The following is a 24,930-nucleotide window of genomic DNA, read 5'->3' on the forward strand; positions in this document are numbered from 1 at the left end:
GCCCCAGCCGTGCGCGGGCCGAGTCCAGCCCTGGGCTGGCGGCTGCTCCTGCGCCCCCGTCGCCCGGGCCGCGAGCTCCGCACACCCGCCCCGCGGCGCCCCGCCGAGGCGGGCAGGGGCGCTCCTGGCCCCGGGCCGCTGCTCGGGCCCCGCCAGCCCCGAGGGGGGGGGGGGGCGTCCCGCGCGGGGCGGGGAAGGGCTCGGCCCCGCCTCGGCCCGGTCACCTGCCCGCACCTGCCCGCCCCGCGCCGCGCCGCCGCCGGAGCCCGCCATGGTGAGTCCCGTCTCGGGGAGCTGCCCCGGGCCCGCAGCCGGGCTGGGACCCTCGGCCTGCCGGGTCCCTCGGGCCCCCCGGCCGGCATCCCGGCCGCACACACGCGCGAATGTGCACATACGTGTGCGCACACGCGAACTCGCCCGTCTCCACGTGCGTTGGCACACCCGCACTTGTACACGCGTGTGCACGCGCATAGCTTGTGCGCTGCCCCGTGCCGGGGGCGGGCGGCGGGGCTCGGAGCCACCCCCGGCTTACAGGGCAACTGAGGCACGGAGAGGAAAAGTGCCCCGGCCGGGGCAGGACGGGGGGACACCCCAGGAGCCCGAAGCCTCATCCAGGCCCTCCGTGGTGCCCTGAGCCAAGGCGCCCGCACGGGGCACGGGGACAGGGGCTGGGCACACCGTCCCCATCCCATGTGCAGGCGTGTCCCCGAATGCGCCCGGCGCAGCCTGTGCCCGGCGGGCAGACGTGTCACCCCGGACGCCTGGGCTCGGAGGCGAAGCCCTGCTGGATTAGGTGGGGGTCCGGGGGGGATCCAGGCTCCAGGGCTCTTTCCCGGGGCTGGGTGCGGAGTGGGCTGGGGCCGCGACTCCTGGGGTGGTTCCAGGGCTGCCAGGCCCGAGCCGCGCAAGCCGTGAGCGGATGCAAAGGGCTGCAGGCCGGACGCCAGGGTAGCGCTGGGCAGTGGTTATGGGGGGACACAGGATGCCTGGGTTCTGCCATCAGTGGTAGGAGGGGGCTCTGCAGTGGTGACAGCAGGGAGGTGGGAGCCCAGATGCCTGGGTCCCCTACGCAGTGGCAGCACCGAGCAGTGGTTACAGCAGCAGGGCAGCGAGCTCCTGAGTGAGGGCCACGACCAGCCGCCCTGGTCCTGTGTCACCCAGAGGCTGTGGCTGGGAGCGATGCTGCCAGGAGACCCCCGCGCCCTCCTGGCGCCCGTCCTCCTCCCACGGCCACATCGCCTAGCAACTGACCCCGGCACTGTCTGTGCCAGCCGGCGCGGGTGCCTTGGCAACTGCTGCAGCTGGTCTCAGCTAAGGTTTCCTGGCGGGCGGCTGGGGGGTAACCATGGGCTGGGGGAGCTGAGACCCCCCGGTCTCCAGCATGGGACATGCACTGTTTGCTTCAGCTCCGACCCCTCCAGCCTGGCACCCTGGGGGGTGTCTGGGGTCAGCCATAGCCAAGCTGGGGGGTGGCATCGGGCAGCACTGCCTCCCCCTGTCCCCTGCCTTCCCCGATATCGGCTTTGGTTTCTGGCCGCCTGGGTTGGTTTCAGTCCAGGCTGCCCTCGAGCAGGCACACGGCTCTCCATGCCTCCTGCAGGAGGCAGCCGTGGGGCCGCGGTGGGATTGGTCCCCAGGGGTGGCAGGGAGAGTGAGGGGAAACTGAGGCATGCCGCTGGCTGTCACACATCTGCATCTGGACTTCTAGCTGTGCCACAGCGGTGCCCTCATCCCGGTTCCCCTGTGGTCGCAGCGTCTCTGCTGATCCCCACCTGCCACAGTCCCACAGAGGTCACCCCTCACCCCCACAGGCCTGCCGTGCCCGGGGTCAGGCAGGAGTGGGTAGCACTTGGCTCAGGAGCTGCCACGGCCCCAGTGGGGACAGGGCCGGGGCTCTGGGAGAGATGCCTCCCCCTCCCCCGGTGCTGGTGGTTCCCGTGCACCCTGGGCAGGATCTGAACCCAGGACAGCCCGCTGTGGGTTGGGGAGTGCTTACAGCGGGGGGAGGCCTGGATGCCTGGGCTTTGTGCTTAGTGGCAGCGCGTGCCATGGTTACAGCAGGGGGCAGGGAGCCCTGGGATCAACCCCCCCAGGCAAGGGCTGTGACCAGCTGCCCACCAAGGGCTCCTGCATCACCCAAGGGCCACGGCCATGATCGCTCACACCTCGACAGCCATGAGCCCCCTGGCCACCCCCTCCCATGTCCACCCTCCTTGCCCAGGGAGGGCCCTGGCCCCCAGCCGGGGCTGCCCCTCTGCTGCTGCATCGTGGCAGCCGCAAAGTCGTGTTCATCTCCCACCATGGGACAGGTGGCATCAGGGCCAGGCTTTGTGGTCAGCCCCGCACCTGGCACTGTGCGGGGAAGGAGGGGGAGACCTTCCAGGGTCCTGATCCCACTGATGCCACCTCACCCCACCCTGGCCGTAGCAAGGCCCCGGCCGTACCCTCCTGCCATGACCGCCCTGCTGCTCTCCCCCTCGCAGGGCAGCAAGGAGCGCTACCACTGGCAGGCGCAGGGGGTGCGGCAGAGTGGCGTGGACGACATGGTGCTGCTTCGCCGCGTCTCTGAGGACGCCATCGTGGAGAACCTGCGCCGGCGCTTCCTCGACGGCTACATCTTTGTATCCTCCCGGCCACAGCGCCTGCCCGGCCTCTGGATCCCCCCTCCCCTTCTCCCTGGGCCAGCGGGGGAAACTGAAGCATGGAGCTGGGACCCCAACCCAGGGTGCCTGCATCCCAGCTTGGGGCTCTGCCCACTAGGCCATGCTGCCCCTGGCTGGCTCTGGCCCCCTCTAGGCTTGCATGGTATCCTAGGCCGCTCCCTGCCATGCCTAGGAGGTGGCTGAGCAGCAGCCAAGGGGACACGGACCCCCGCAGATTGCTGGGATCCTGCTAGGGAGCTTGTGGGGGACATCTGGGCTTGTCCCAGCTCTCTTCCCACCCCCGCTGGAGGCAGAGGAACCCTGGCAGCAGCAGGAGGTTGTTATCCTGGCACCAGAGCTGTTATTGCCCCATAGTGAGTGGCTTAAATACAGCGGGACTGTTTATGGGGAAACGGGGGGGAGGATCCAGCCCCCTCCCTGTTGGCTCTGGCTGCTGCCTGGCCCTTAGCTGGCACCCCCAGACCTACATCGGGCCAGTGCTGATCTCCATCAACCCCTTCCGGCAGCTGCCCTACTTCACCGACCGTGAGATCGACATGTACCAGGGCGCGGTGAGTCCCATGGAGCCCGGGGGGGGGCATTGTCCTAGGGGTGCTGTTCCCAAACGATGGACCCTCTTCTGGGGCCCGAGCCCAGGGGCTTCAGACTCCATCAACTGAGGTCGGGCGAGACGAGCTGAGCGCGAATGTCCTCATGGGTGCAGGAACCGTGGGTAGTGCCCAGCCCGAATGGGGCATTGTGTCTGATGTCACCGGCACTGACCCCCTTCCTGCATCTGGGGCTGGGGGTGAAGCCTTGACCCACCGAGGCAGGGAATATGGGGCCCAGCCCCCGCCCCCCACAATACGGGCAGGGCTCCGGGACCCTTGACGCATCCTGTCGAGGGCCTGGCCTGGCTCAGGTCCAGGGTGGGAGCGCGGGCGTGGCATGACGGGTGCCCCCCATGATGCAGGCGCCGTACGAGAACCCGCCGCATGTCTACGCGCTGGCCGACAGCTCGTACCGCAACATGCTCATCGACCGCGAAAACCAGTGCATCATCATCAGGTACTGGTGGGCACACCTGGGGCTGCGGGAGGGTGAGCAGGGAGTACAGGGGGGAAGGGAGCTGGGTGGTTGCCTCCTCCCGGGCCTGGGGGGTTGGTGCCCTCCACAGTGGGAGTCATGTTAACCCTTGCCCTCCTGCCTTGCAGCGGGGAGAGCGGCGCGGGCAAGACCGTGGCAGCCAAGTACATCATGAGCTACATCTCCAGGGTGTCTGGCGGGGGCCCCAAAGTGCAGGTACCGCCAGGCCCCCCAGCGCTGGCTCCCAGCCTCCCCCCACAATGTGCTGCAGCCCTCACCAGGAGACCCAAGAGCATCATGGGAGATGTAGTTGGAGCAGGGCACGGCCCCACTCCCAGCCCTGACTCTGCCTAGGGCAATGACGGCTCTTCCCAGGCTCGGTAGCAACCTGGTGCCATCCTGTCCCCAGGCAGCAGGTTCTGGGGGCTCACCGTGCTCAGGCAGTGGGTGCTTTGGCAGGTGTAAGGTCCAGGCCTTGTTCCCTGGCGGGCATGGGGCACAGATTGGGCACGGGGGGGGGGTGTGGATCTGAAAGGCATTGTGGGGACAGGCATGTAGGCATCTTCTCCCAGGGCGTCCATCCCCAGGCTGCCCCCCATGTGCTGGGTGGGGAGCCGGGCATCCTGGTGGGGAGCTATGGGGGGCTCTGACAGGTGCCCCCATCCTCCAGCATGTCAAGGACATCATCCTCAAGTCCAACCCGCTGCTGGAGGCCTTCGGGAATGCCAAGACCGTGCGCAACAACAACTCCAGTCGCTTTGTGAGTGCCCCCTGCCCGGCACCCCCTGCCCCCCGCCACGCCAGCCCCCACACATTGCTTCCAGGGGCTTTGCGAGTCCAGCCTCCCTGCCCCACACCCATCGGGCTTGCCTGCATCTTATGGGGAAACTGAGGCACTGCCATCAGTGGTGGAGCAGGGAGCAGCCTGTAGCCACTGGACCCCCCTGGATGGAGCCCAGGAGTCCTCACTGCCCCCAGCTCCCTGCTGCCCTGGGGACAGACCCCAGGCGTCTTGGCTTGTCTGATGGCTGAGGGGGGAGGGCTCGAGTTAGCCCTTTGCTGCGCAGGGTGTTGCTGTCTGAGCACCTTCCTGCAGCACTGCTGGGTCTCTGTGGGGTCCCGGCTCACAGCCCCCCTCCCCAGGGCAAATACTTTGAGATCCAGTTCAGCCAGGGCGGGGAGCCCGACGGCGGCCGCATCTCCAACTTCCTGCTGGAGAAGTCGCGGGTCGTGAGCCAGAACCCGGGAGAGAGGAACTTCCACATCTACTACCAGGTGGGGCTGGGGGATCTGTGCACAGCTGGGGCACATCTGGGGGTCTAGGGCATGGCGGAGGAGCACGGCTGGGGGGACCTGTCCCCTGCTGGCACGTGACTCCCCCCATCTGTGTCCCTGTCCCCAGCTGCTGGCGGGCGCCTCCCCAGAGCAGCGGGAGAACCTGGGCATCACCACGCCCGACTACTACTACTACCTCAACCAGGCGGCCGCCTACACTGCTGACGACGTGGACGACCGGCAGGACTTCAATGAGACCCTGGTACAGCTCCTCCTGGGAGATCAGCTTGCCCCTGCCCCGTGCCCACGCTGCCCCCGGCACAGCTGGGGACCCCCACTTCTTCCCTTGGCTACATCATGAGCCCCCCACACTCTGCCCCCGCAGACGGCCATGGACGTGGTGGGCCTGAGCGGGGAGGAGCAGGCGCTGGTGCTGCAGATCGTGGCCGGGATCCTGCACCTGGGCAACGTCGGCTTCCAGGATGCCAACAACTACGCTGCCGTGGAGAGCGAGGACTGTGAGGGGCTCCCCCATCCTCCTCCCTCCATCCTCTCCCTCAGGGGAGGAGGGTCCCGTGGGCCGGGGTGGGGGCACATCCCCTGAGCATGCTGGCTGGGCCCCATTGGGAAGCCGGCTGCTGGAATGGGGGGGTCAGGGGGAAACCGAGGCAGGGAGCTGTGCCTTGCCCCCACCCCGTCCCCCTCTGCCCCCCAGTCCTGGCCTTCCCTGCCTACCTGCTGGGCGTGGAGCAGAGCCGGCTGCAGGAGAAGCTGACGAGCCGCAAGCTGGATGGCCGGTGGGGGGGCCGCTGCGAGGTCATCGCTGTGACCCTCAACGCGCAGCAGGCCAGCTTCAGCCGTGACGCCCTGGCCAAGGCGCTGCACGCCCGCCTCTTCGACTACCTCATTGACGTGAGTCCCATGCTCCCCCCTGCCCGCCCTGCGCCCCTGGGGGGCACCTTGGACCCCCCCACTGCATGCCCAGCCTCATGGGGGCACCTCGCACCCTCATCACATGCTATATCCTATGCGGCCTCCAGACCCCCCCTCCACCACATGCCCAGCCCGGGGGGGAAGCCCTTAGATCCCCCCAACCTGCTCCTGGCCCCTGGAGGGACCCCGAGACCCCCGCTACAGCCTTGTGCCCAGCTCCCTGCTCCCCCTGGGGCATCATCCATGGGATCCCCCCACCCAGCCCCAGCCCCAGATCAGGGGCTCCAGCCCCCGGCACGTGCAGCCCGGCCTGTACCCCCCCAGACTTGGTGCCTCCGTCCCCAGGCCGTGAACAGGGCCATGCAGAAGGCGCGGGAGGAGCACAGCCTGGGCGTGCTCGACATCTACGGCTTTGAGATCTTCCAGGTGAGGCCGGGCTGGGGGGTCTTCGGCCCCTTTGAGACCCATGTATGGTACTTCCCCCCACGCCTCATCCGAACCCGGGGGGCCTGACGGGTCTGTCTGTCGGCCTGCGGGTCCGTGCGTGTCGGCGCGTCCGTCCCGCCGCAGAAGAACGGCTTCGAGCAGTTCTGCATCAACTTCGTCAACGAGAAACTGCAGCAGATTTTCATCGAGCTGACGCTGAAGGCGGAGCAGGTGGGGCTGGGAGGGGGCGAGCGGGGCCACTTCACAGGTGGCCAAACTGAGGCATGGGGTAGTGGCTGCATAAATGGTGGAGGGACAGGAGCCCGGTGTCCCGCCGCAGAGCTCTCGCGTGGCGCGGGGTGGGGGCAGGGGAGGGGGAAACCCCCCGTCCTCCTGCCCCAGCCCCCGCCGCTCGCTCACAGCGCCCCCCACAGGAGGAGTACGTGCAGGAGGGCGTCCGCTGGAGCCCCATTGACTACTTCAACAACAAGATCGTCTGCGACCTCATCGAGAGCAAAGTGGTGAGTGATGGGGGCGGGGCCCCTGCAAGCCCCGCCCCTGCAACCCTGGGGGTCCTCCTACATGGGGCAGCCCCACCCACACCAGGCTGGGGGTGGGGGTTGGGTGTATGGGGGGGGGTCTCCAAGTCCCATCCCCACAATGCCAGGGGTCTTGGGCATGTCATGGGGGGCGGAGCATCTCCAAGCCCCGCCCCCATGGTGTGGGGGTCCTGGGTGTATCAAGGGGGTTGGGCCCTTCCAAGCCCCACCCCCACAATGCTGGGGGGCCGTGTTACGGGGTGCAGCCTCTCCAAGCCCCGCCTCCACTGGGCTGGGGGTCCTGCTGTGCCTGGAGGTGGGTCTCCCCAAGCCCTGCCCCTAAAATGTTGGGGGTGGGACCTCTCCAAGCCCCACCTCGAGGGTGCAGGGGGCTCCTGTGGGTATGGGTGGCACCTGTTCTGGACTGGAGGGGGAGATAGGGGCCTAGATGCGGCCCCCCCTGCCCCTTTGGTGCCCCCCAGCCCGGGGCAGGGGCACAGCACCCCGGCTGGCCCGACATGGCTGCAGCAGGGCACCGGGCACTGTTTCCCCCCCAGAACCCGCCAGGGGTGCTGAGCGTCCTGGACGACGTGTGCGCCACGCTGCACGCCCAGGGCGCGGGCGCCGACCAGAGCCTGCTGCAGAAGCTGCAGGCCGCGCTGGGCACCCACCCCCACTTCAACCCTTGGAGCCGCGGCTTCGTCGTGCATCACTACGCCGGCCAGGTGGGCCGGGCGGGGGGAGAATTGGGGGGTCAGAGGGGTTGGGGGTGCTGAGCCAGGGGGCCGTGCACCCGCCCTGCCCCTGTGCCCGTGGGGTGGGGGGGAGGGGTCAATTGAGACCCCCGTGTCACCGCAGCCCCCCCGCCCCCCGTACCCCCCAGGTCTCCTACGACGTGGAGGGCTTCTGCGAGCGCAACCGGGATGTGCTGTTCAGTGACCTCATCGAGCTGATGCAGAGCAGCGAGCTGTGAGTGCCCGGGGGGCCGGACGCCGGGGTTGTGCCCCCAGCTCTGGGGCGGAGGGGTCGAGCCGGGAGGGGCAGGGAGCCTGGACACCTGGGGAGCCGTGCTGAGGCCCAGCAAACTCAGCCCGTGCCAAGGCCTGTCCCTCATCTCCTCCCTGCAGCCCCTTCATCCGAGACCTGTTCCCCGAGAACGTCCACACGGAGAAGAAGGGCCGACCCACCACGGCTGGCAGCAAGATCAAGGTACCCGGGGGCAGAGACCATGCAGGGGTCTCTGCTTGGCCTCCAGCTGGTCTCCTCCAGCCTGGGGGGCTGCGAGGGGGTGATGGGCTAGCAGCAAACACCCTGCCCCTCTCCGCCTTCCTCCCCAGGCCTGTTGGGAGCCTGCCCAGAGCCCAAGCCTGATCTGGAGCTGACCCCCCTCAACCCTCCCAAATCTCTGCTGGGTCTTACTTGGTGCCCCCCAGTCATCCTGCAACTGCAGGCGGCCTCCTCTCTGCTCCCGTTGCTTTGCTGTGTCCAGCTGCGCTGCGCTTCCCCCCCCAGCACCAGCTGCATGTTGCTGTTCCTGCTTATTAGAGATGCTTGTGTTTGGTGGGAGGGGGCTGTGGGGAGGGGGACCCCACCGCAGGGATGCACCCAGGGGTGTGCCAGGGGGAGCTGAGCAGCGCCGGTGCCTTGCAGAGACAGGCCAATGACCTGGTGACCCGGCTGATGTGCTGCACGCCCCACTACATCCGCTGCATCAAGCCCAACGAGACCAAGCGGCCCCGCGACTGGGAGGAGAGCAGGTGGGGCTGGCCCCATGCCTGTGTCCCCCACCCCATCTGGCCCTGGGCTCCAGGCCTCGTCACGGGCACCCGGAGCCCTGTGCACCCCTGTCGTGGGCTGAGGGTGCCTGGCGCTGTGCTCACTGCCCCCCACCCATCTGCAGGGTGAAGCACCAGGTCGAGTACCTGGGCCTGCGGGAGAACATCCGCGTGCGCCGCGCCGGCTACGCCTACCGGAGACCCTTCCACAAGTTCCTGCAGAGGTGGGAGTGCGGGGGGCGGGGGTGTGGTGCCCCACGGCTCCATCCCTGGGATCTCCCAGCAAGCGGTGGAGCCAGATCCGAGGCCCAAGGGCTGCCTGGCAAGGGACCCGTGCCCCATCTGGGCACTGCCAGGCGAGGGATCCCCACCCTGTGTGGGCGTGCCGGGCTGGCCCCACCTGGCAGGAGCCTGGACTTGGAGCAATGGGCCCAGAGGTGTCTGGCAACGGCTCCAGGCCTCTGAGCATTGCGGTTGCCCTTCTCAGCACCTTGTTGGGGTCCGGGGTCAGGGACTCTGTCCTGGCGTTTGGCCTCCTCTCGGTGGTGGGGGGTTCCTGGGTCCCGTGGTGCTGCACAGACCCTGACCAGGCTGGCACTGCCCCCGTGGGGCTTGGGACGGGGAGGCAGGGCAGGTGCCTGCTGGGAGACACCCCTCGGTCCTTCGCCCCCCAGGTACGCGATCCTGACCCCTGAGACATGGCCAGCATGGCGGGGCGAGGAGCGCCAGGGAGTGCTGCACCTGCTGCAGGCCGTGAATGTGGACCCTGGGCAGTTCGAGCTGGGCTGCAGCAAGGTCTTCATCAAGGCCCCTGAGTCAGTGAGTCGGAGGGCGCTGGGTGCGGGGTGGGAAGCTGGGACCTGTGCCTGGGGGTGGGAAGGGATCCAGCACCTGGCTGGGGGAGGGTGCCAGTCCCTGGAGCCAAGGGAAGGGGCCGTGAGCAGAGCCGCAGCCCCTCACCGGGTACCCCCCCAGCTGTTCCTGCTGGAGGAGATGCGGGAGCGGCACTACGATGGCTTCGCCCGCATCATCCAGCGAGCCTGGCGCCGGCACGCGGCCGCCCGCACCCATGTCCGCCTGCGCGAGGAAGGTGGGTCCTCCCCCCCTCCCCCAGCAGTGCCTGGGGCTTGGCTGTACGGACCTGGAATGACGCAGCCGCCCCTGCCCCTGCCAGGATCTGCCCCTGCCCTGGCGCCAGGTGCTGTACGGGCCTGGGGGAGCTCCTCCTGCCCATGTTCCCACTGGGAAACTGAGGCACAGAGACAGCAGGAGAGTCCCCTGCACCTACTCCTGCTCCTGGGGGGACTTGCACCCGGGCCCCAGCCCCGCAGAGGCTACTCTCGTCCCCCCTGCCATAGCGGGGTCAGGGGGATTCACAATCCCCCTGCCCGCAGCCTCCAACCTGGTGCTGCACCGCAAGGAGCGCCGGCGCCACAGCCTCAACCGTGCCTTCGCCGGCGACTACTTGGGCCTGGATGCCTGCCCCGAGCTGCGGCGCTTCTTGGGCCGGCGCGAGCGCGTCGACTTTGCTGCCACCGTCACCAAGTACGACCGGCGCTTCAAGGTACCGACCACGGCCCCTCGGCCCCCGCAGGCCTGCCCTCCCCTCTCGTCCTGCCCCTGCCCCTCACCCTTGCCCTGCTCTTGCCCCTGTTCTCCCCGACTCTCCCCTGGCTCCGCTCACGTGCGTGCCCCATGCCCGCAGGCGGTGAAGCGGGACCTGGTGCTGACTCCGCGGTGCCTCTACCTGATCGGGCGGGAGCGGGTGCGGCAGGGCCCCGACAAGGGCGCTGTCCGTGAGGTGCTCAAGCGCCGCATCGAGCTCGAGCATGTCCAGGCTGTGTCGCTCAGGTGCAAGGGGGGGACCAGTGGGGCAGGGGTTGTGGGGCAGCCTGATCCACCCCTTGCCTTGACCGTTGCTGGTGAGGCACTGGCACGACACCCCCGGGGGTATCTCCACCTGGTGCTGGAGCTGGGTTGGGGGAGGCCGGTGCGAGAGGGACCCCCCAGCCCCCAGGTCTGTCTGTTTGGCAGGGTTGGTTCATAGCATCCCAGAGCTGTGGGGCTGGAAGGGAGCTCCAGGGGTCCCGTCTAGTCCAGCCCCTGTCTGAGGCAGGATCAGGCCTGTCCAAACCTTCCCAGGCAAATTAATCAAATGTTCTCGTAGCAAAACTACTGTCAGCCCTGACATAAGACATCACACCCGGACTTGCCCCAGGGAAAGCCGGGGGACCGCGGCAGCCAACGTCCTGCTGCTGCAAAGGTTGTTAACAGATGCTCAAGAGATCCCAGGCCAGGGCCATGCCCCTGCTACAGAGAAAGGCAAAACCCCCCAGTCTGGACCAGTCTGAGCAAGGGAAAAAATTCCTTCCTGACCCCAATGCAGCGTTGGTCTGACTCTGAGCACGGGGGCAAGACCCGCTAGCCAGGAACTGCCGGGCTTGGTGCCCGCAGGAGCACTGGCACAGCCCGGTCCCCATCCCCAGCGTGGGCTGCAGCCAACAGACTTAGAAACCCCCAAACCCATGGGCCCCGGCACTCAGGGCCTCTCCTCAGCACCTTTTCCGCAGGCTGGGCATGCCCAGCGCCCTCCGTGCCCATCTGTCCAGGCTGCGGCCGTGCAGCTCCAAGCGCTGGCTGGACCCCCAGCCCCGGCTGAGGCTGTCCCTGCCCTGCAGCTCCCTGCAGGACGACTTCGTGGTGGTGCACACGGCGCAGTACGACAGCCTGCTGGAGACCGTGCTCAAGACAGAGCTGCTGAGCCTGCTGAGCCGGCGCTGCGAGGAGCGGGCTGCCCGGCCTCTGCCCCTCAACTTCAGCAACCAGTGAGTCGGGGGGGGCAGGACACCAGGGTCCCCTCCCAGCTTTGGGAAGGGTTGGAGAGGGTCTTTGTGTGGCTGGACCCCGGGTGCTGCGCGACCCGAGCCTGGGGGTGGGCTCCTGGGTTCTCTGCCCCAGCCCAGGGAGGGGCCGGCGGAGGTCCTAGTGAAATGGGTGGCAGGAGAGGGTTGGAGCCAGGACACCTGGGTTCGTTTAACCCTCAGCTTCAGGCTGGATGGGGTCTTGGGTAGAGGGTGAGGGTGGGATCCCAGACTCCTGGGCTCTTTTAATCCCACCTCCAGCTGCAGAAGTGGCTGGATGCTGTGGTAGGTAGTGGGGGCAGGGTCCAGGACACCTGGGTCCTTTTCAGCCTGGCAAGGGGATGGCGGGGAGGGGTCATAGGTAAAGTGGGCTGGGAGCCAGGATGCCTGGGTTCTCGTCCCAGATCTTGGAGGGGAGCTGGGATGTGGGGGTGGCAGCATCTGGCTCCCCCAACTCCTCCCATGTGCTCTGCGCTCGGTGCTGTATGTGCCTTCATGGCTCTGCCCTGGCCCCCGCCCCACCCCTGGGGTCTGGGCCCCCCATGGAGCCACACGCTGGGGTGGGGGGCGTCCGGCTGCCCCCACATGCTCCTGCTGTCCCCGCAGGCTGGAGTTCAAGGTGAAGAAGGACGGCTGGGGGCCCTGGGGCATGGCCGGCTCCCGCCACATCCACTTCCAGCTGGGCCAGGGCGAGCGGGCGCTGCTGCGAGCCGCGGGCAAGGTGCTGACGGTCAGCATTGGGCCCGGGCTGCCCCGAAACTCCCGTGAGTGCAGGGGGGCGAGGGCTGCAGAGGGAGGGCTGGGCACTGGCCACCTTCTGCCCAGCCCGGAGGGTGCACAAGGCTGCTGAGTCTCCCCCAGGCCGGCTGGCGGGGATGGAGGGTGGAGGCTGCTCTGACCCCCCCCCGTGCCCACGGCAGGGCCCACCCGCAAGGACCCGCGGTCAAGCTGCTTCCCAGGCCTCGGTGACCCCAGCACCAGCTACCGCCTGGCGGCAGGTACCAGCTGCACCCACTGCAGTGGAGGGGGTGGGGGGGCTGGGCCTTGTCTGGAGGGTCTCAGGTCTGCAAGGGCTAAGGGCGGGCACCTCGGTTCTTTCCCCCTGGTTCCCTCACCCCTGACTCCCCTCCTCTCTGCAGGCAGGGAGTGGCCGCTGGGGGGACCCGGACCCCTGGGGACCCCCCGGCAGCGCCTGTCGCTGGCCCGCCAGAGCAGCATGGAGCAGCCAGCGCTACCACGCCAAGGAGCTGGCCCCCGCGCCCGGGCCTGCCCTGCCCAGCTGGACCTGCACTTCATGGATGTGCCTGACCAGGGTGTGGCCGGGTAAGGGCAGGGGGGGGTACTGCCCCGATGCCACCTGCATTGCCCTCCCAAGCCCAGGCCCCCCACGTCTCGGGGGCCCTGGATCTGGCCCATGGCGCTCGCCCCCCAGCCTGATTCGGTCGCCTCGCCCCGCAGGCTGCAGCGGAGGCTTTCGCAGGACACCAAGCCTGTCCCGGGCGGCGGGCGCGCTAAGCCCCATCTGCAGCCGCGCCTGCCGCGGTGCCGGGCGCTGTACGCCTACGATGCCCAGGACACTGATGAGCTCAGCTTCAACACCGACGACCTCATCGAGATTGTCCGCGAGGGTGAGTGCCCAGACCCCTGGGTCCCAGCCCTGGGGTGGGCGTGGGGCAGGGGGCTAGCGGTTCACGCAGGATGCCTGGGCTCTTGCCAGCAATGGGAGAGGGAGATGGGGATGGGGAAAGGGTGCCTAGTGGTTAAAGAAGGGGGGGACACCTGGTTTCTAGTCCAAGCTGGGAGAAGTGGGGGGGTGTTGTGCGGGCGCTGGATGCCTGGGCTCTGTACCCAGCAAGGGCCTCCCCAGGCAAGGCAGGGAGGGCAGCAGGGGCAGAGTAGGGCACCTCCGCCCTGACAGCTTTGCCCCGCAGACCCGTCAGGCTGGTGGCATGGCCGCCTCCGTGGCAAGGAGGGCCTGTTCCCAGGGAACTACGTGGAGAAGCTCTGATGGACGGGGCTGCGGGCGTGGACACGGCCCTGGGTCCCCACGCAGCCTCCCACCCCCAGGGACTTGGGCAGGACCAGCCCCCCCTGCCTCTTCCTCTCTCGGCGCCGGGTGCGGTGAGCACGTTCCTGGGCAGGCAGCAACGGGGAGCTGGACGTGCCCAGGCACCGCGGGCCCCTCCCTGCTCAGGAAGCCGCCGGCGGCGTGGGCATGAGACCACACAGCTGCTGAGCACCCCTGTCCCCCTGCCGCATTGCCGGCGGCCACAAGGTTTGTCCTTGGGTCCAGCCCTGCATCCAGGGGCTGTGAGCATGGACCCGAGCCTGGCCCCACGCGGTTTAGAAAGGCTGTGGGGAGCACAGAGATGCTGCGCTGGCAGGGCCCGGGGGGGGGATCCCATCCAGCCCAGCCCAGCCCCTGCTGCAGGCAGGATCAGCTCTGTCTGAATCAGCCACGTGCTTGTCTAGTCTGGACCTGCAGGCCCCGCGCTCCCACCCACGCGCACGTGCACCCAGCCCAGGTCCAGGGTTGTACAGCTGCCGGGAGCGGGTTCATGCTCCAGTCCAAGGTGGGGGCATCAGTCTTGCCTCTGGGGGTGGTTCAAAGGCTGGGCCGGCAGCAATCACAGGGGCTCTGGGCTGGAAGGGACCCCACGTGCTCCCCATGTCCAAGCAGGATCAGGCCTTACTGCAGCACCCCGGGTTGCCGCTGTCTCCCCGGCTCCATAGGGGCAGCAGGGGTGGGACCAACCCTGTTCTGGTCAGGGGTCCTGGATGAGCCTCAGGGGTGGATGCGATGCTGGGTAGGGTTCGCCTCCCACAAGGAGCCAGGGCAAGGCAGGGGCACCCCCCAGCATGGGGGGTGTTGGAACAGCAGCGAGGGGCCAGCACCTGCCCCCATGCATGCAGGGGAAGCAGGTCGGGGGCTGGCGGATGCTGCAGCCTCAGGTGCAGCTGGACATGGAGCTGCTTGGGATCCAGCCCTGCCAGCCTGCTCGTCAGCAGCGTGGGCCTTCACCACTTTCCCCTTCCACGAGCTCAGGTCCTGAGGGTTTCCCTGCCAAGCAGGGGCCTCCCTGCAGTTGTGGCACTGGGTAAATCCTCCCTGATGGGCCAGCTCCCAGTGCCCCCCACCCCCGACTGCCCCTCTGAAGTAGCTGGGCCAGGCTCCCGGGGTGCCTCCACTGCAGCCCACATCTCCCACCCAGCACATGACTGTGGCTTAGGGAGAGGCGAGGAGAGGCTCAAAGGGACCAGGACCAAAATGAGCCTTGGTTATGCAGCCACATGCTCACCCCAGCCCCCAAAATGTGATGCATCCACCAGTTCTTGGCTTCCTGCTAAACTGGGGCCATCCTTCAATCCACAGTGCAGTGGGGCTGCAAAGGAGCTGCAGGGGTCACATCTAGTGCAAGCCCCTGCCCAAACCAGCCCAGACCCACCCATCACTTAAACCCTATGTGAAACCACCGTCAGCCCCGACACACCAGACATCACCCCCAAACCTGCCCCAGGACAGCAGGGGAAGCCCAGCAGCTACCGTACGTGCTGAAGACATCCCAGGCAGAGGCCGTGCCCTGGATCTAGAATGAGGCAACCCTCAAAATCTGAGCATGGGGGAAACTTCCTTCCCAACCCCAATGCAGGTCAGACCCAAGGGGCAAGACCCTTAAACCAGGAACCACTGGGGTCCAGTGCTGAACCCCCACTCAGGTACCATCAGGGCAAGGGCCATGCCTGCCCCTGGCTCCTAGCCCCTAGCCCCCTCAGGCCTGCCAGGCCTCCATGACCAGTGCAGGATGGCAGAAGCAGTATAAAAGGTTACCTGGAGTGGACCACAACCCCCCGTCCCGGGTCTCGCTACCAGCCTCGTGCCCGCCGGCTCCAGCGCCACCCACAGCAAGGGTGCAAACCTGGCTGGCACCGGGAAGCAAGGGGCCGAGGAAGCAACACAACGCACAGCGGGAGTGAAACCACTAGAAGTTTTAATCGCATTATTACTACAAGAATAAGGAATACCTGAGAGCCTGTTGCAGTGCCCATACTTTTAATGTAGCATAATCAGTTCACAACCCTCCCGCCCGCATCCCACCCTCTAAAAACAAGTATACAGATTCCCCACTCTTTTTTTTTTTGTTCTTTTTTAAATTCTTTTAAAACACAAGTCGTTCTAAAGGCACTGAAGTGCTTGGAGAGGGTCTGGGACAAAATCCGATTACAAAGCCGTTGGTTTTGAGTTGCCTTTTTCTTCTCCTTTCTCCTAAAACTGGTAGAAACTTTAGGTTCTTCTATATTATTACACATCATTTACACATTCACAGCCCCAAGCTAATACATTAAAAAAAAAAATATATGGGGGTAAGGATGGGAGACAACAATTACGGAGGGAGGTGGAAATCAGACATGTAGTTACCTTGCATTTCAGCTGGGTTAGAGTCCTGGTAGTGTAACTAAAATGGGACAGTCCTTACTGATGGGGAAGGCGAGCGGGACGAAAGCGTCAGGTTCCCGTTACAGTGAGAGGTGGCAGGGGGAGATTTATTTAAAGCCTCGGATGCTACGGTGCAAACGTTCACTCAAAACCCGGTTTGCTGGGAATTAAGGGAGATGAGCAAAAGTAAAAGCCAGTGCTGTTTGTTCCACGTGGCCTCCGGCAGGGGGGTGGGAGAAAACACGGGAGAGGAGGAAAAAAAAAGAAGAAGAAAAAAAATTGTTCTTCTAAAAGGGGAAAAAAGTATATTAAAAAGCAAACGAACAAACAAAAAAAAAAATCACACCAGTAATTTTTTCTTTTCTTAGTGTATGTTACAGATCTTTACAGCGAGTTAGGAGTTGTTCACAAGAAAATTTAAGAGAAGAGCCCCACGTTCAGTTACCGAAGTCATAATCACTCGCACGAACACCCGAACCGGAACACAGAAGCCAAAAGATTTAAAAAACAAAAAACAAAACAGACCAAAAACAAATGAAAAAACAACCCCCCAAACTAAACTGATAGAAAAGTTTCCCCAAACATGATCAAGGGACCCGCGCCATCCCTGTCCTGCCTGGCTTCACGTGCCCGTCAGGGCAGTACAGATGCTCCTGAACCCTGTACGTGATCGTGGGGGGGGGCTCGGACTGGGAGGTGGGTGAGGGGCGGGTGCCAGCTCACTGCAGCGAGCGCTCTGCAGGCATCGTGGTGCCCGCAACCATGATTCAAGTGTGTTGGTGCCCCCGGGACAGCTGCCCTGATCGGGGCCCCAGGGGCGGGGGGTGGAATGAGGATGCTTAGCTCACTCTAAGCACCAGGGTCAACATAATTCACGACAGTGGGTTTTCTTCCTGCGGCCGGGGCACACAGATGGGGTCAGATGCATGCTGGGTCCAGGCTCTCGTAGCACCCCCAGATTCAAGATCGGAGCTCTTGGCCCCCAGTCTCCCCCTTTGCTGGGGTGGAGAAGCAGCACTGCGTCCTGCCCACTTGCCCCAGGGCCAGGCTGCGAGGACAGGGGAGAAGGAAAAGGGACAGCTGATCCCATTGCACACCTGCAGTTCAGGAGGGAAGCCTGGACCTTCCCAGGAGAGGCAGGGAGGCGTGTACGAGAACGTGGGGGAATGTATGTGTGCATCAGGGGAAGAATGTGGAGGTCGACAAACCCTGCGACCAAGCGTGCCTCCGTGTCTGGTGCTGTGGGGCCTGCTGGGAGCCTGCTCTTTGGAGGGGGATGAAGTTACAGAGGGGGAAAGAAAGGGATCACAGGGGGGTCGCGTCACCCCTCAGACAACGTGGGAGGCTCTCTGGGCAGGTGAGGCCGAAGCCAGAGCCCAGCTTGCTCCGCACGCACCGACCTGGCCCCACGGCTGCCCCTCTCCCTGCCCTGCCTCTCACCAGAGGGTCTAGTCTCACAGGTGAGCCAGCTCGGGCAGCCCACAGGAGAGCCCGCTGCGCAGCCCCAGGCAGGCCGACGTCAGCTCACTGGGAGCCAGTGTGACGGAGAGGATCGGGGCGAAGGGATCAGAGCTGTGCACGGGCTGCGAGACCCCGGCTGGGTGCCATTCCAGGACCCCAGCAATGTTCTTCCCATGCTGGAGCGGGAGCGCAGTACAGCTACCTCCAGCCACTGCTGAGGCCTTGGCTGCTCTGGCCCAGTCCGAACACGACCGGCTCCCAAAGAGCTGGAGCACGCCAGCAGCCTTTGGGCTGGTGCTGGGCATGGCTGGCTCCATTGCTGCCTGGCGTCCCCTCTGCACAGTAGGTCCCTGTCATGCATGGGTGCAGCCCTACTGGACAATCCAGGGCCCCCCACCCTGCCCAGCCGCTGCCCCTCAAAGCCTGGGGGCTCTGGGATGCCCTGGCCAGCATCGGACGAGACTCATAAATAAGGATCCCTCTTCTCTTCACAGCTTGTGCCGGGGGCAGGCAGGAAGCAGCCCCCGGGGCGCCTGGCCCCCTAGTTCTCGGGGCTGGTGTTCTGGCGGGCCCTGATGAAGGCCATGCCGTGTGTGCGGAAGTGTGTCTTCAGGTTGAGCTGGCTGTCGAAGCCCTTGCCACAGACCTTGCAGGCCAGCTTGCCGTCAGGTGTGTGGGCCGTGCCCCCTTCCCCAGGGCTGCGAGGGCTGGGGACCTCCGCTTCGGCCGCCCCCTTCTTCTTCTTGTGGGTGATGAAGCGGTGGCGGTTGAGGGAGACCTGCGAGGTGAAGCACAGCCCGCACTCCCGGCACTGGTGAGAGCTCTCGTCTGTCCGGTGCTGGGGGATGTGCTCCTGGAAGTCGGCTGCGCTGCTGGCCAGGTAGCCGCACTTGCGGCACCGGAAGGGGGCCCGGCGCTCACCCTTGGGAGTCTTGGATGGTGGCGTGGTGCTGTCAGGCTCCTCGCTACACGAGTCCCCGTCGTCTGATGACAGCTTCCGTTTCCTGCCAGGCCCCTGTGGGGAAGGAGTGGGGTGGGGGTGTTAATGTCTAGTGGGGTGGGAGCACCGTGAGCTCTTCCCCAGCAGGGTGGTGGGGACTGGAAGGTGCTGGGCCACCAACACTAGGCGCGATGAGAAGCCGAGAGCCCCAATGTGCTCTGGACTCTGTGGTGGCTCGGTGGCCCTGGCCAGATGCCCTAGGCCCTCTGGTCACTGCACACACAGGGTCCCCAAAGCCCTGCTGGACTGTGCTAGGCCCCAGCAGAGCTGGCTGGGGACCGGGGACGTAGGGGCTAGGCCAAGCCAGCACTGTGCTGGGGCTGTGCTGATGAGGAATGGTGACAAGCCACAGTACACAGGGTCATTTTAAAGCAGGGGTATCACATTTGCTTTGGGCTGGACCCGGATTTCAGGGGCTCCTCCTAGGTCGGATCCATGGGGCCAGCAGCAGCAGGGGGTTGGTGTGGGGGGCTGAGTGAGGCCTGTCTGTACAGCCCTTGCTCAGCCCCCAGCCAGTGCCGGTCGTGTCCATTTGCATCCAGGGGCCCCCAATTCTGTGACAGGCCCTGCCTCTAGCCCCACCCCCAGCTCCCCTGGCTACTGGTGGGAGAGTACTGGGCCCTGTTTGTCAGCCCTGCTTCAACCCCTCCTGGCCTGGCTGAAGGGTATCCTGCCAAAGCAGATGGGGTCCGTGGGGCCTGGCCACATATGCCAGTCTTGCCGTACCATGATTGGGGAGCTCTGCCCCCGCGGTGGCTGCAGGAGCAGTACAGGTCTGTTGTAGCTCCCCTCCCACCCCAGGCACAGTCGCAGCCCCTACCTGGGTGCCACCGGTGCCCACGCGGGCGATGACAACCTCCTGGCTCCGGGTCTGATCGGTCACTTTGATACCATGCCGCACCTGGATGTGCTTCTCCAGGATGAGGCGACTGCTGAAGGTGCGCTTGCCCTCTGTACAGTATCTGGGGGGCCAGGAAGAAGGGAAGTGAGGTGCCCTGTCCATCACATCTCAGCCCCCTGCCCTGGGCCTGCTGCAGGCCAATCATTCCTGGCAGGCAGAGTCAGGACCAGGCTCTGTGTCCTGCTTCCCAGCATGGCCCACGAGCTGAGAAGAGGACCCAGGAGTCCTGCAAGCCAGTCCCTCCCCCACCACACACAACGCCTATGGTTCCTGCACCCTGTACTCCCACTCTGCCCCCTGCCCGCCACAGAGCTGGTGCTGGCCCGGCTCTCCTTTGGCCCAGGGGTGCGGTACCGGCAGGGGTAGACGCGCTTGATGCCCTCGTGGTTCACGCGCACGTGTCTCCGGAGGCTGGGGGCGGAGCAGAAGGAGCGCTCGCAAAGGCGGCACGGGAACTTCTTCACTGACTGCAAGGGGCGAGAGATGCTGGTTACTGGGCTGCAGTCCACAGGGCAGTTGCCACGGCAGCTGGTGGGACCCTCTCCGGCTCTGTAGCAACGGGGAATCACCTTCCCCCCAACCTGTCCTGCCCTCTAATAGTGGTCTGGGATAGCTGGACCGAGCCACCATCTCCCTGCCCCTGCCTGGGGGGTGGCTCCAGAGCATCCAGTCAGGCAGGGAAACTGAGGCACGGAAACTGCTGCTCTCCAAGATGAAGCCGTCAGACAGAACCCAGGAAACCGGGACTCTCAGGACCCAGACCATCCCATCCTTTGGTCAGGAGCAGAATCCAAGTATCCTGCCAGCTCCTAGGAACACTGCCCTCCCCTCCGTGTGCCAGCCCTGCCTCCTCCTCACCTTCCCGTGATCCTTCTTCATGTGGGACACGTACTCATCCCTCTCGGGGAACCAGGAGTGGCAGACGCCACAGGTCCAGCCGCTGCCCTTGGACTTGCTGGCAGTGTCCGTCTTGCGCTGAAAACGGCTGCGCTTGGTCTTGCGCAGCTCGGGGGAGCTGGGGGGCTCATCGTCTTCTGAGGATGATGACGATGACTCTGACAGTTTGGAGACTGGGGCCTCAACGGGCTCTTGCTTTGGCGTTAGCAGGGCAGCCGGCTTCCGGGCCACATCTTCCTTGGCCTTCTGCAGCTGGTGAGTGTTCTGGGGAGCAAAGGGACATAGGCGTCAGCCTGCCTGGAGCTCCAGAGGCAGGGGGAACGGGTCCGACCACACATACTGGGATGATGGTGCAAGGGAGGGGAGAGAGACCCTTGGAAGAGCCTGCCTGACCCAGCTATAGCCTGAAGCCTCAGATGCCCTTTCCCATGAGAGGGCAGATGGGCCCACACTACACTGGGACAGGCTACCAAAGAGGTAGTAGAGTCTCCATCCTTGGTGGTTTTGAAGACCTGGCTTGAAGAAGCCTTGGCTGGGATGATCTTGCCGAGGATGGCCCTGCTTTGAGCAGGGGGTTGGACTAAATGTGACCTCCCAAGTTCCCTTCCACCCCTCATTTTCTCTGATTATAAATCAGGCTCTAATGCGCTAAGCGCTGTACGCACAACAAGGGAGCAGCAAGTGACTGCTGAAAGCGTAACCCCAGCTGGTCCTGACCCTACATGTTTCTGGGTCAGGAGCCCATCATCTCTTAGAGGTGGGGCACTCAGATCCCAGAGAGGGTACAGACACACCAAGGGCTTGTTGGTGCTCAGATCCCAGGGCAGGTGCAGATGCGCTGAGACCTGAACTTTTGCCAGGGGCTTTGCTGTTAACGGCAACAGGCAGGGAAGTGGGAACAGGGGGCTTGCTCTGGAGTTCTCTAGTTCTGGGGGAATTTACTGCTGCTGTTGATGGTTTATTGTAAGCTGCACTGAGCCTTTCTGTGGTGTGTTTTTTATTTTAATTTTAGATTTGTGTCCCACTCTATCACACACACTAATAAAACAACAACAGTTTTATTTGATCTATCTATCAAATAAAACCACTGTTGTTATGGACGACTACCACCCAGCCCATCTCCCCACCTTGCAATACCTCTTGTGACCAGCAAGGGGCAGACATGCTCGCCTCCCCCAAGGCAGAGGGTAAGGGGGGGGGGGGGGGGGGGGCGCAACCTTTTTGGCAGGAGTGCCACAAATTAGCCCTGTATCCTCCTCCAGTGCCACTGCGATCCCCTTCCACTGCCTGAGCTGCTGCTTTGCTTTCTGCTCCCTGCCTATTTCTCTTCCCCTCTCTGCTGTGTTGCTTGGCCACCAGCATCTTGCTGTCATTCACCGCACGTCCCTAACAGGTGGGGAAACTGAGGCACAGACAGGGGAGCAACCTGCCCAAAATCTGAGGGAGGGAGAGGCCTCTTGGGGGCAGCTGAGACCTCCTGGGCCTGTGATCGGCATCCATCTCACCTTGAGATGCTCCAGCATGGTGCGCTTCTGGGCAAAGAGCAGTGGGCAGTCGGGGCACTTGAACACGCTGACCCGCTGGTTGAGCAGGTGCTGATCAAAGTGGGAGGACAGCAGGGGCTTGTGGGTAAAGACTGTGTCACACATGGCGCATTTGTAAATCATCCTAGAGAGGAAGTGGAGAGCGTGAGAGATGGTTCGTAACTAGTGCCGGGAGTTCCCCATCCCAGGCCAGGTTCTCGCCCCACGGGGACGCGTGTGTAGCCCTCCCCACATGCCGAGGGCTGTGTAGACTGCCCCCCCACCACACAGCATAAGGGATGATGCCAGGCTGTGCTGCCCACCATGCCCTGCCTGTCCCCTAGTCCCACTGAATGCCCCCCTTGTGAAGGGTCCAAACGCAGCCAGCAGCGCGAGGTGGGCTAGCAGGAAGCGAGGACCCAAGAGTCTTGGGCTCCAGGGGGATGCTGCAGCCTCTAGATTCAGGGCCACTCCCTGCTGGCCAGAGAACAGCACCTGGCATCCCCTGATGTGCCAGGTCCCATGCGACTGACCCAACACCCAAGGGGCGATTCCCCGTGCCCTCTGGAGCACCCGAATGCCCCTTGTCCCCAGACTGGCAGGGTCTGGCTCAGAAACCACAGCTACTCACTTCGACTGTTGATTGCTGAAGCCCGGGTGCTGGGTGTAGACATGGGCGTGGGCGCTGGGGGCGGACTTGAACGCCATGGGGCAGATGGGGCACTTGTGGAAGACTTCGCAGTGCGAGGTCTGGATGTGGGACTTGATGGAGTTCACGCCACCGAACACCACGGCACAGCTGGGGCACCTGTGGCGAGAGGAGGGTGAGAGTCATGCCGCTGGGCTCCCCTGCCCACAGCAGGCCCTGCATGCCCAAGGTGCCACATGGAAATCTGAGGTCCTCTGCTGCAGCTCTGGGCAGGGAATACAAACCAGCTCCCCACAGGTTGCTCATTTCCCCCCAAATCCCCCAACTGCCTGTTCAACTGATCCACTGCCTCCTTGCTAAGGGCATCAGACCATGGGCTGGGCATGAGGAACAGCAACAGCATGTGCCAGCCTGCAGGGCCGTGGAGAGCCTCAATAGCCCTGCTACTCCTGATCCAGAGGCCTTTATACCCTGGGGCAGGGACCTGGAGAGCATGTGGCAAACCCAGCTCACTGCCTGCAGATGCTGGAGGGCCCCATGGGCCTAGCTCCTCATACAGGAGGGGGGTGCGGTGGGGTTTCATGCAGAGCTGCAAGCCATGGCAGCTCCAAGGTAAGGGGCTGGGGTGAGGGAAGGTGTTCCCAGCAGGGTCGGGGGAAAAGGAAAATGCCTTCTTCCTGGCCCTCCTTGTGGACACATCTCGCAGGGACCTGGGGCCTCGCTGCACCTGTGCCAGGAAGATGAGGGGAGCTGGATACCCCAGATCCCACCCAAGCATAGCGTGACCTACCTGTAGCCCACCCTCCTGGAGAAGTGCAGGCAGGCTTCTTTGAGGTGCGCCTCGAAGTTGGCCAGCAGGAAGTTCCCACCGCACTCCGGGCACACGTGCGGTGGCCGGTTCTTGTGCATCCGCTGGTGGGCGCTGAAGCTGCAGCGGTTGGGCATGATCATGGGGCACGTCGGGCACACCTGCAGGGTCAAGGACAGGCACAGGGCCATCAGCCAGAGCCCCCAAGGCCCCTCCAGACTCCATGAGGGACAAATGCTGGGCACAGGCCCTTTCCCACCACCTTGGACAGCTGTTAACATAAGAATGGCCACTGAGTGGGTCAGACCCTAGGGCCATCCTGCCCAGTTTCCAGTGTCACTCGGGGGCACTAAGGAGGTGCTGAAAGGGAGAGTGACTGGGTCTGACCTGGGTTTGTTCCATGCTGCCTCTCTCCCTTACAGCCCCCAGCATTTGAAGTCCACAACGCTCCAATTCAGCTCAATAGCTACTGGTGCCCCTTTCCTCCAATGCCAAGTCCAGTCCCTTTGTGAATCCGGTTAAACTCTCAGCTTTCCCCATCTCTGGTGGGAACGAGTCTCATGCTTGAATCCCACCCAGGGTAAGAGAGAACTGCCTGGTGTTTGTTTTAAATCTATGACCTACCAGCTTCATATTGTGACCTCCAGCTCTTGCATGGGGAGAGTCGACACTAAATCCCTATGACTTTCGCTTCTCCATTTGTAAACCTCTCTCAAGCATCTCTCTTCTAAAATGACCAGAGCCTCTCTCCTCCTAGGAAAGCCCCTCTGCAAAACTCATCATCCTTGCTGCCCTTCTCTGGTTCTTCTACATCCTTCTTGGGGCGCGAGGACCAGAACTGGGCACAGGATTCAAGGTGTGGGTGCCCCATGGGTTTATAAAGGATACGTTATACTACTGTCAGTTTTATTCCCAACTCCCTTCTTAATCCTCCCCAACATGTTGCTGCCTTTTTGACAGCTGCAGCTGCACACAGAGGAAAGCCTCAGAAGAGGAATGGGGCTGAGAAGCCCATCTGCAGTGGGCGGGCCAGGAGAGAAAGGAACTGAGCCTCTGGCCAAGCCAGTCCCTGTGGCAGAGCTCACAGGGGAGATATCACTGCCCATCAGGGTTGTATCAATCTTGGGGTCAGAGGTAAAGGTGTGGGCACCTGCAGGGAACTGACAAAAGAAATCACACCCACTGGCTGCACTAGGAGCCAAACCTGGCTTGAAAGTCCCCACCAGGAGATGCCCAACCCCGTCATGGATGTGGCCCCAGGTAACAGGTGATGAAGTACTTCGAGGTGAGCTGGAGTTGCTGCCTCATAAGGCTGGAGAGCACCTGTCCTCAAAACCAGCTCCCAAATCCCTTGAACAGGAGCAGGGAGGAAAAACTGCGCAGGGAAGAGAAGCTGAGGCCTAAGAGGTGGATGTGTGGAGCTGAAGGACCCAGGCCAGGAGCTGCAGAAGGACCAAAACTACAGACTGAAAAAAGGGGTAGGGAAAAAAAAAAAAAGAGATGTGGGACCCAGCCTGTGTGCACTGAACTGGAGCCTGGAGCGAGCTGGGAGGCAGCTCAGGTCTCTGTATCCATCTCACCCCTCCTTTATCCTAAGTACTCCCCTGATGCATCTGGGAAGGACACATTCCTTGGAGGAACACACTGTAGGAGGGACACATTCCTTGGAAGATGGCCAGGCCTCTGAGCCAGCCCTACCTCTGGGTCCACAAGCCACCC

General features: G+C 64.2%; 2 protein-coding genes across 4 annotated transcripts in view; one reads left to right on the forward strand and one right to left on the reverse strand.

Annotated features, from left to right (window-relative positions):
* Positions 1-224: 224 nt before the first annotated feature.
* On the forward strand, positions 225-15,777 carry LOC102576693 (unconventional myosin-Ie). The gene is made up of 28 exons (XM_019478971.2): positions 225-274; positions 2,484-2,621; positions 3,125-3,214; positions 3,616-3,710; positions 3,857-3,944; positions 4,399-4,488; positions 4,872-5,003; positions 5,131-5,265; positions 5,389-5,521; positions 5,719-5,915; positions 6,282-6,362; positions 6,507-6,593; positions 6,797-6,883; positions 7,459-7,626; positions 7,785-7,870; positions 8,029-8,110; positions 8,552-8,658; positions 8,802-8,900; positions 9,351-9,495; positions 9,652-9,766; positions 10,071-10,240; positions 10,382-10,527; positions 11,355-11,501; positions 12,144-12,301; positions 12,458-12,535; positions 12,677-12,860; positions 12,996-13,165; positions 13,469-15,777. Exons 1-28 carry the CDS (start codon positions 272-274, stop codon positions 13,543-13,545), a joined length of 3,288 nt encoding a protein of 1,095 aa, XP_019334516.1. The 5' UTR covers positions 225-271; the 3' UTR covers positions 13,546-15,777.
* Positions 15,510-24,930, reverse strand: part of ZNF687 (zinc finger protein 687) — a 32,086-nt gene continuing 22,665 nt past the window's right edge. For all 3 annotated transcript variants that reach the window (XM_019478967.2, XM_019478968.2, XM_019478969.2), the window contains exons 3-9: positions 23,194-23,372; positions 22,386-22,562; positions 21,737-21,899; positions 20,193-20,495; positions 19,689-19,801; positions 19,254-19,395; positions 15,510-18,448 (exon numbers count right to left, since the gene is read on the reverse strand). In XM_019478967.2, coding sequence (XP_019334512.1) covers positions 17,975-18,448; positions 19,254-19,395; positions 19,689-19,801; positions 20,193-20,495; positions 21,737-21,899; positions 22,386-22,562; positions 23,194-23,372 — 1,551 coding nt within the window. In that variant the 3' untranslated portion in view covers positions 15,510-17,974. The remainder of the gene's footprint in view (positions 18,449-19,253; positions 19,396-19,688; positions 19,802-20,192; positions 20,496-21,736; positions 21,900-22,385; positions 22,563-23,193; positions 23,373-24,930) is intronic.

Source organism: Alligator mississippiensis, chromosome 15 (assembly GCF_030867095.1).
Source record: "Alligator mississippiensis isolate rAllMis1 chromosome 15, rAllMis1, whole genome shotgun sequence".
NCBI lineage: Eukaryota > Metazoa > Chordata > Crocodylia > Alligatoridae > Alligator > Alligator mississippiensis.

What these genes read in the sequence shown, in the direction of transcription:
- LOC102576693 (XM_019478971.2), top strand. An exon ending in TCGACATGTACCAGGGCGCG is followed by an intron (nt 3,215 to 3,615) that starts GTGAGTCCCATG and finishes CCCATGATGCAG; the next exon opens with GCGCCGTACGAGAACCCGCC. An exon ending in AGGACTTCAATGAGACCCTG is followed by an intron (nt 5,266 to 5,388) that starts GTACAGCTCCTC and finishes CTGCCCCCGCAG; the next exon opens with ACGGCCATGGACGTGGTGGG.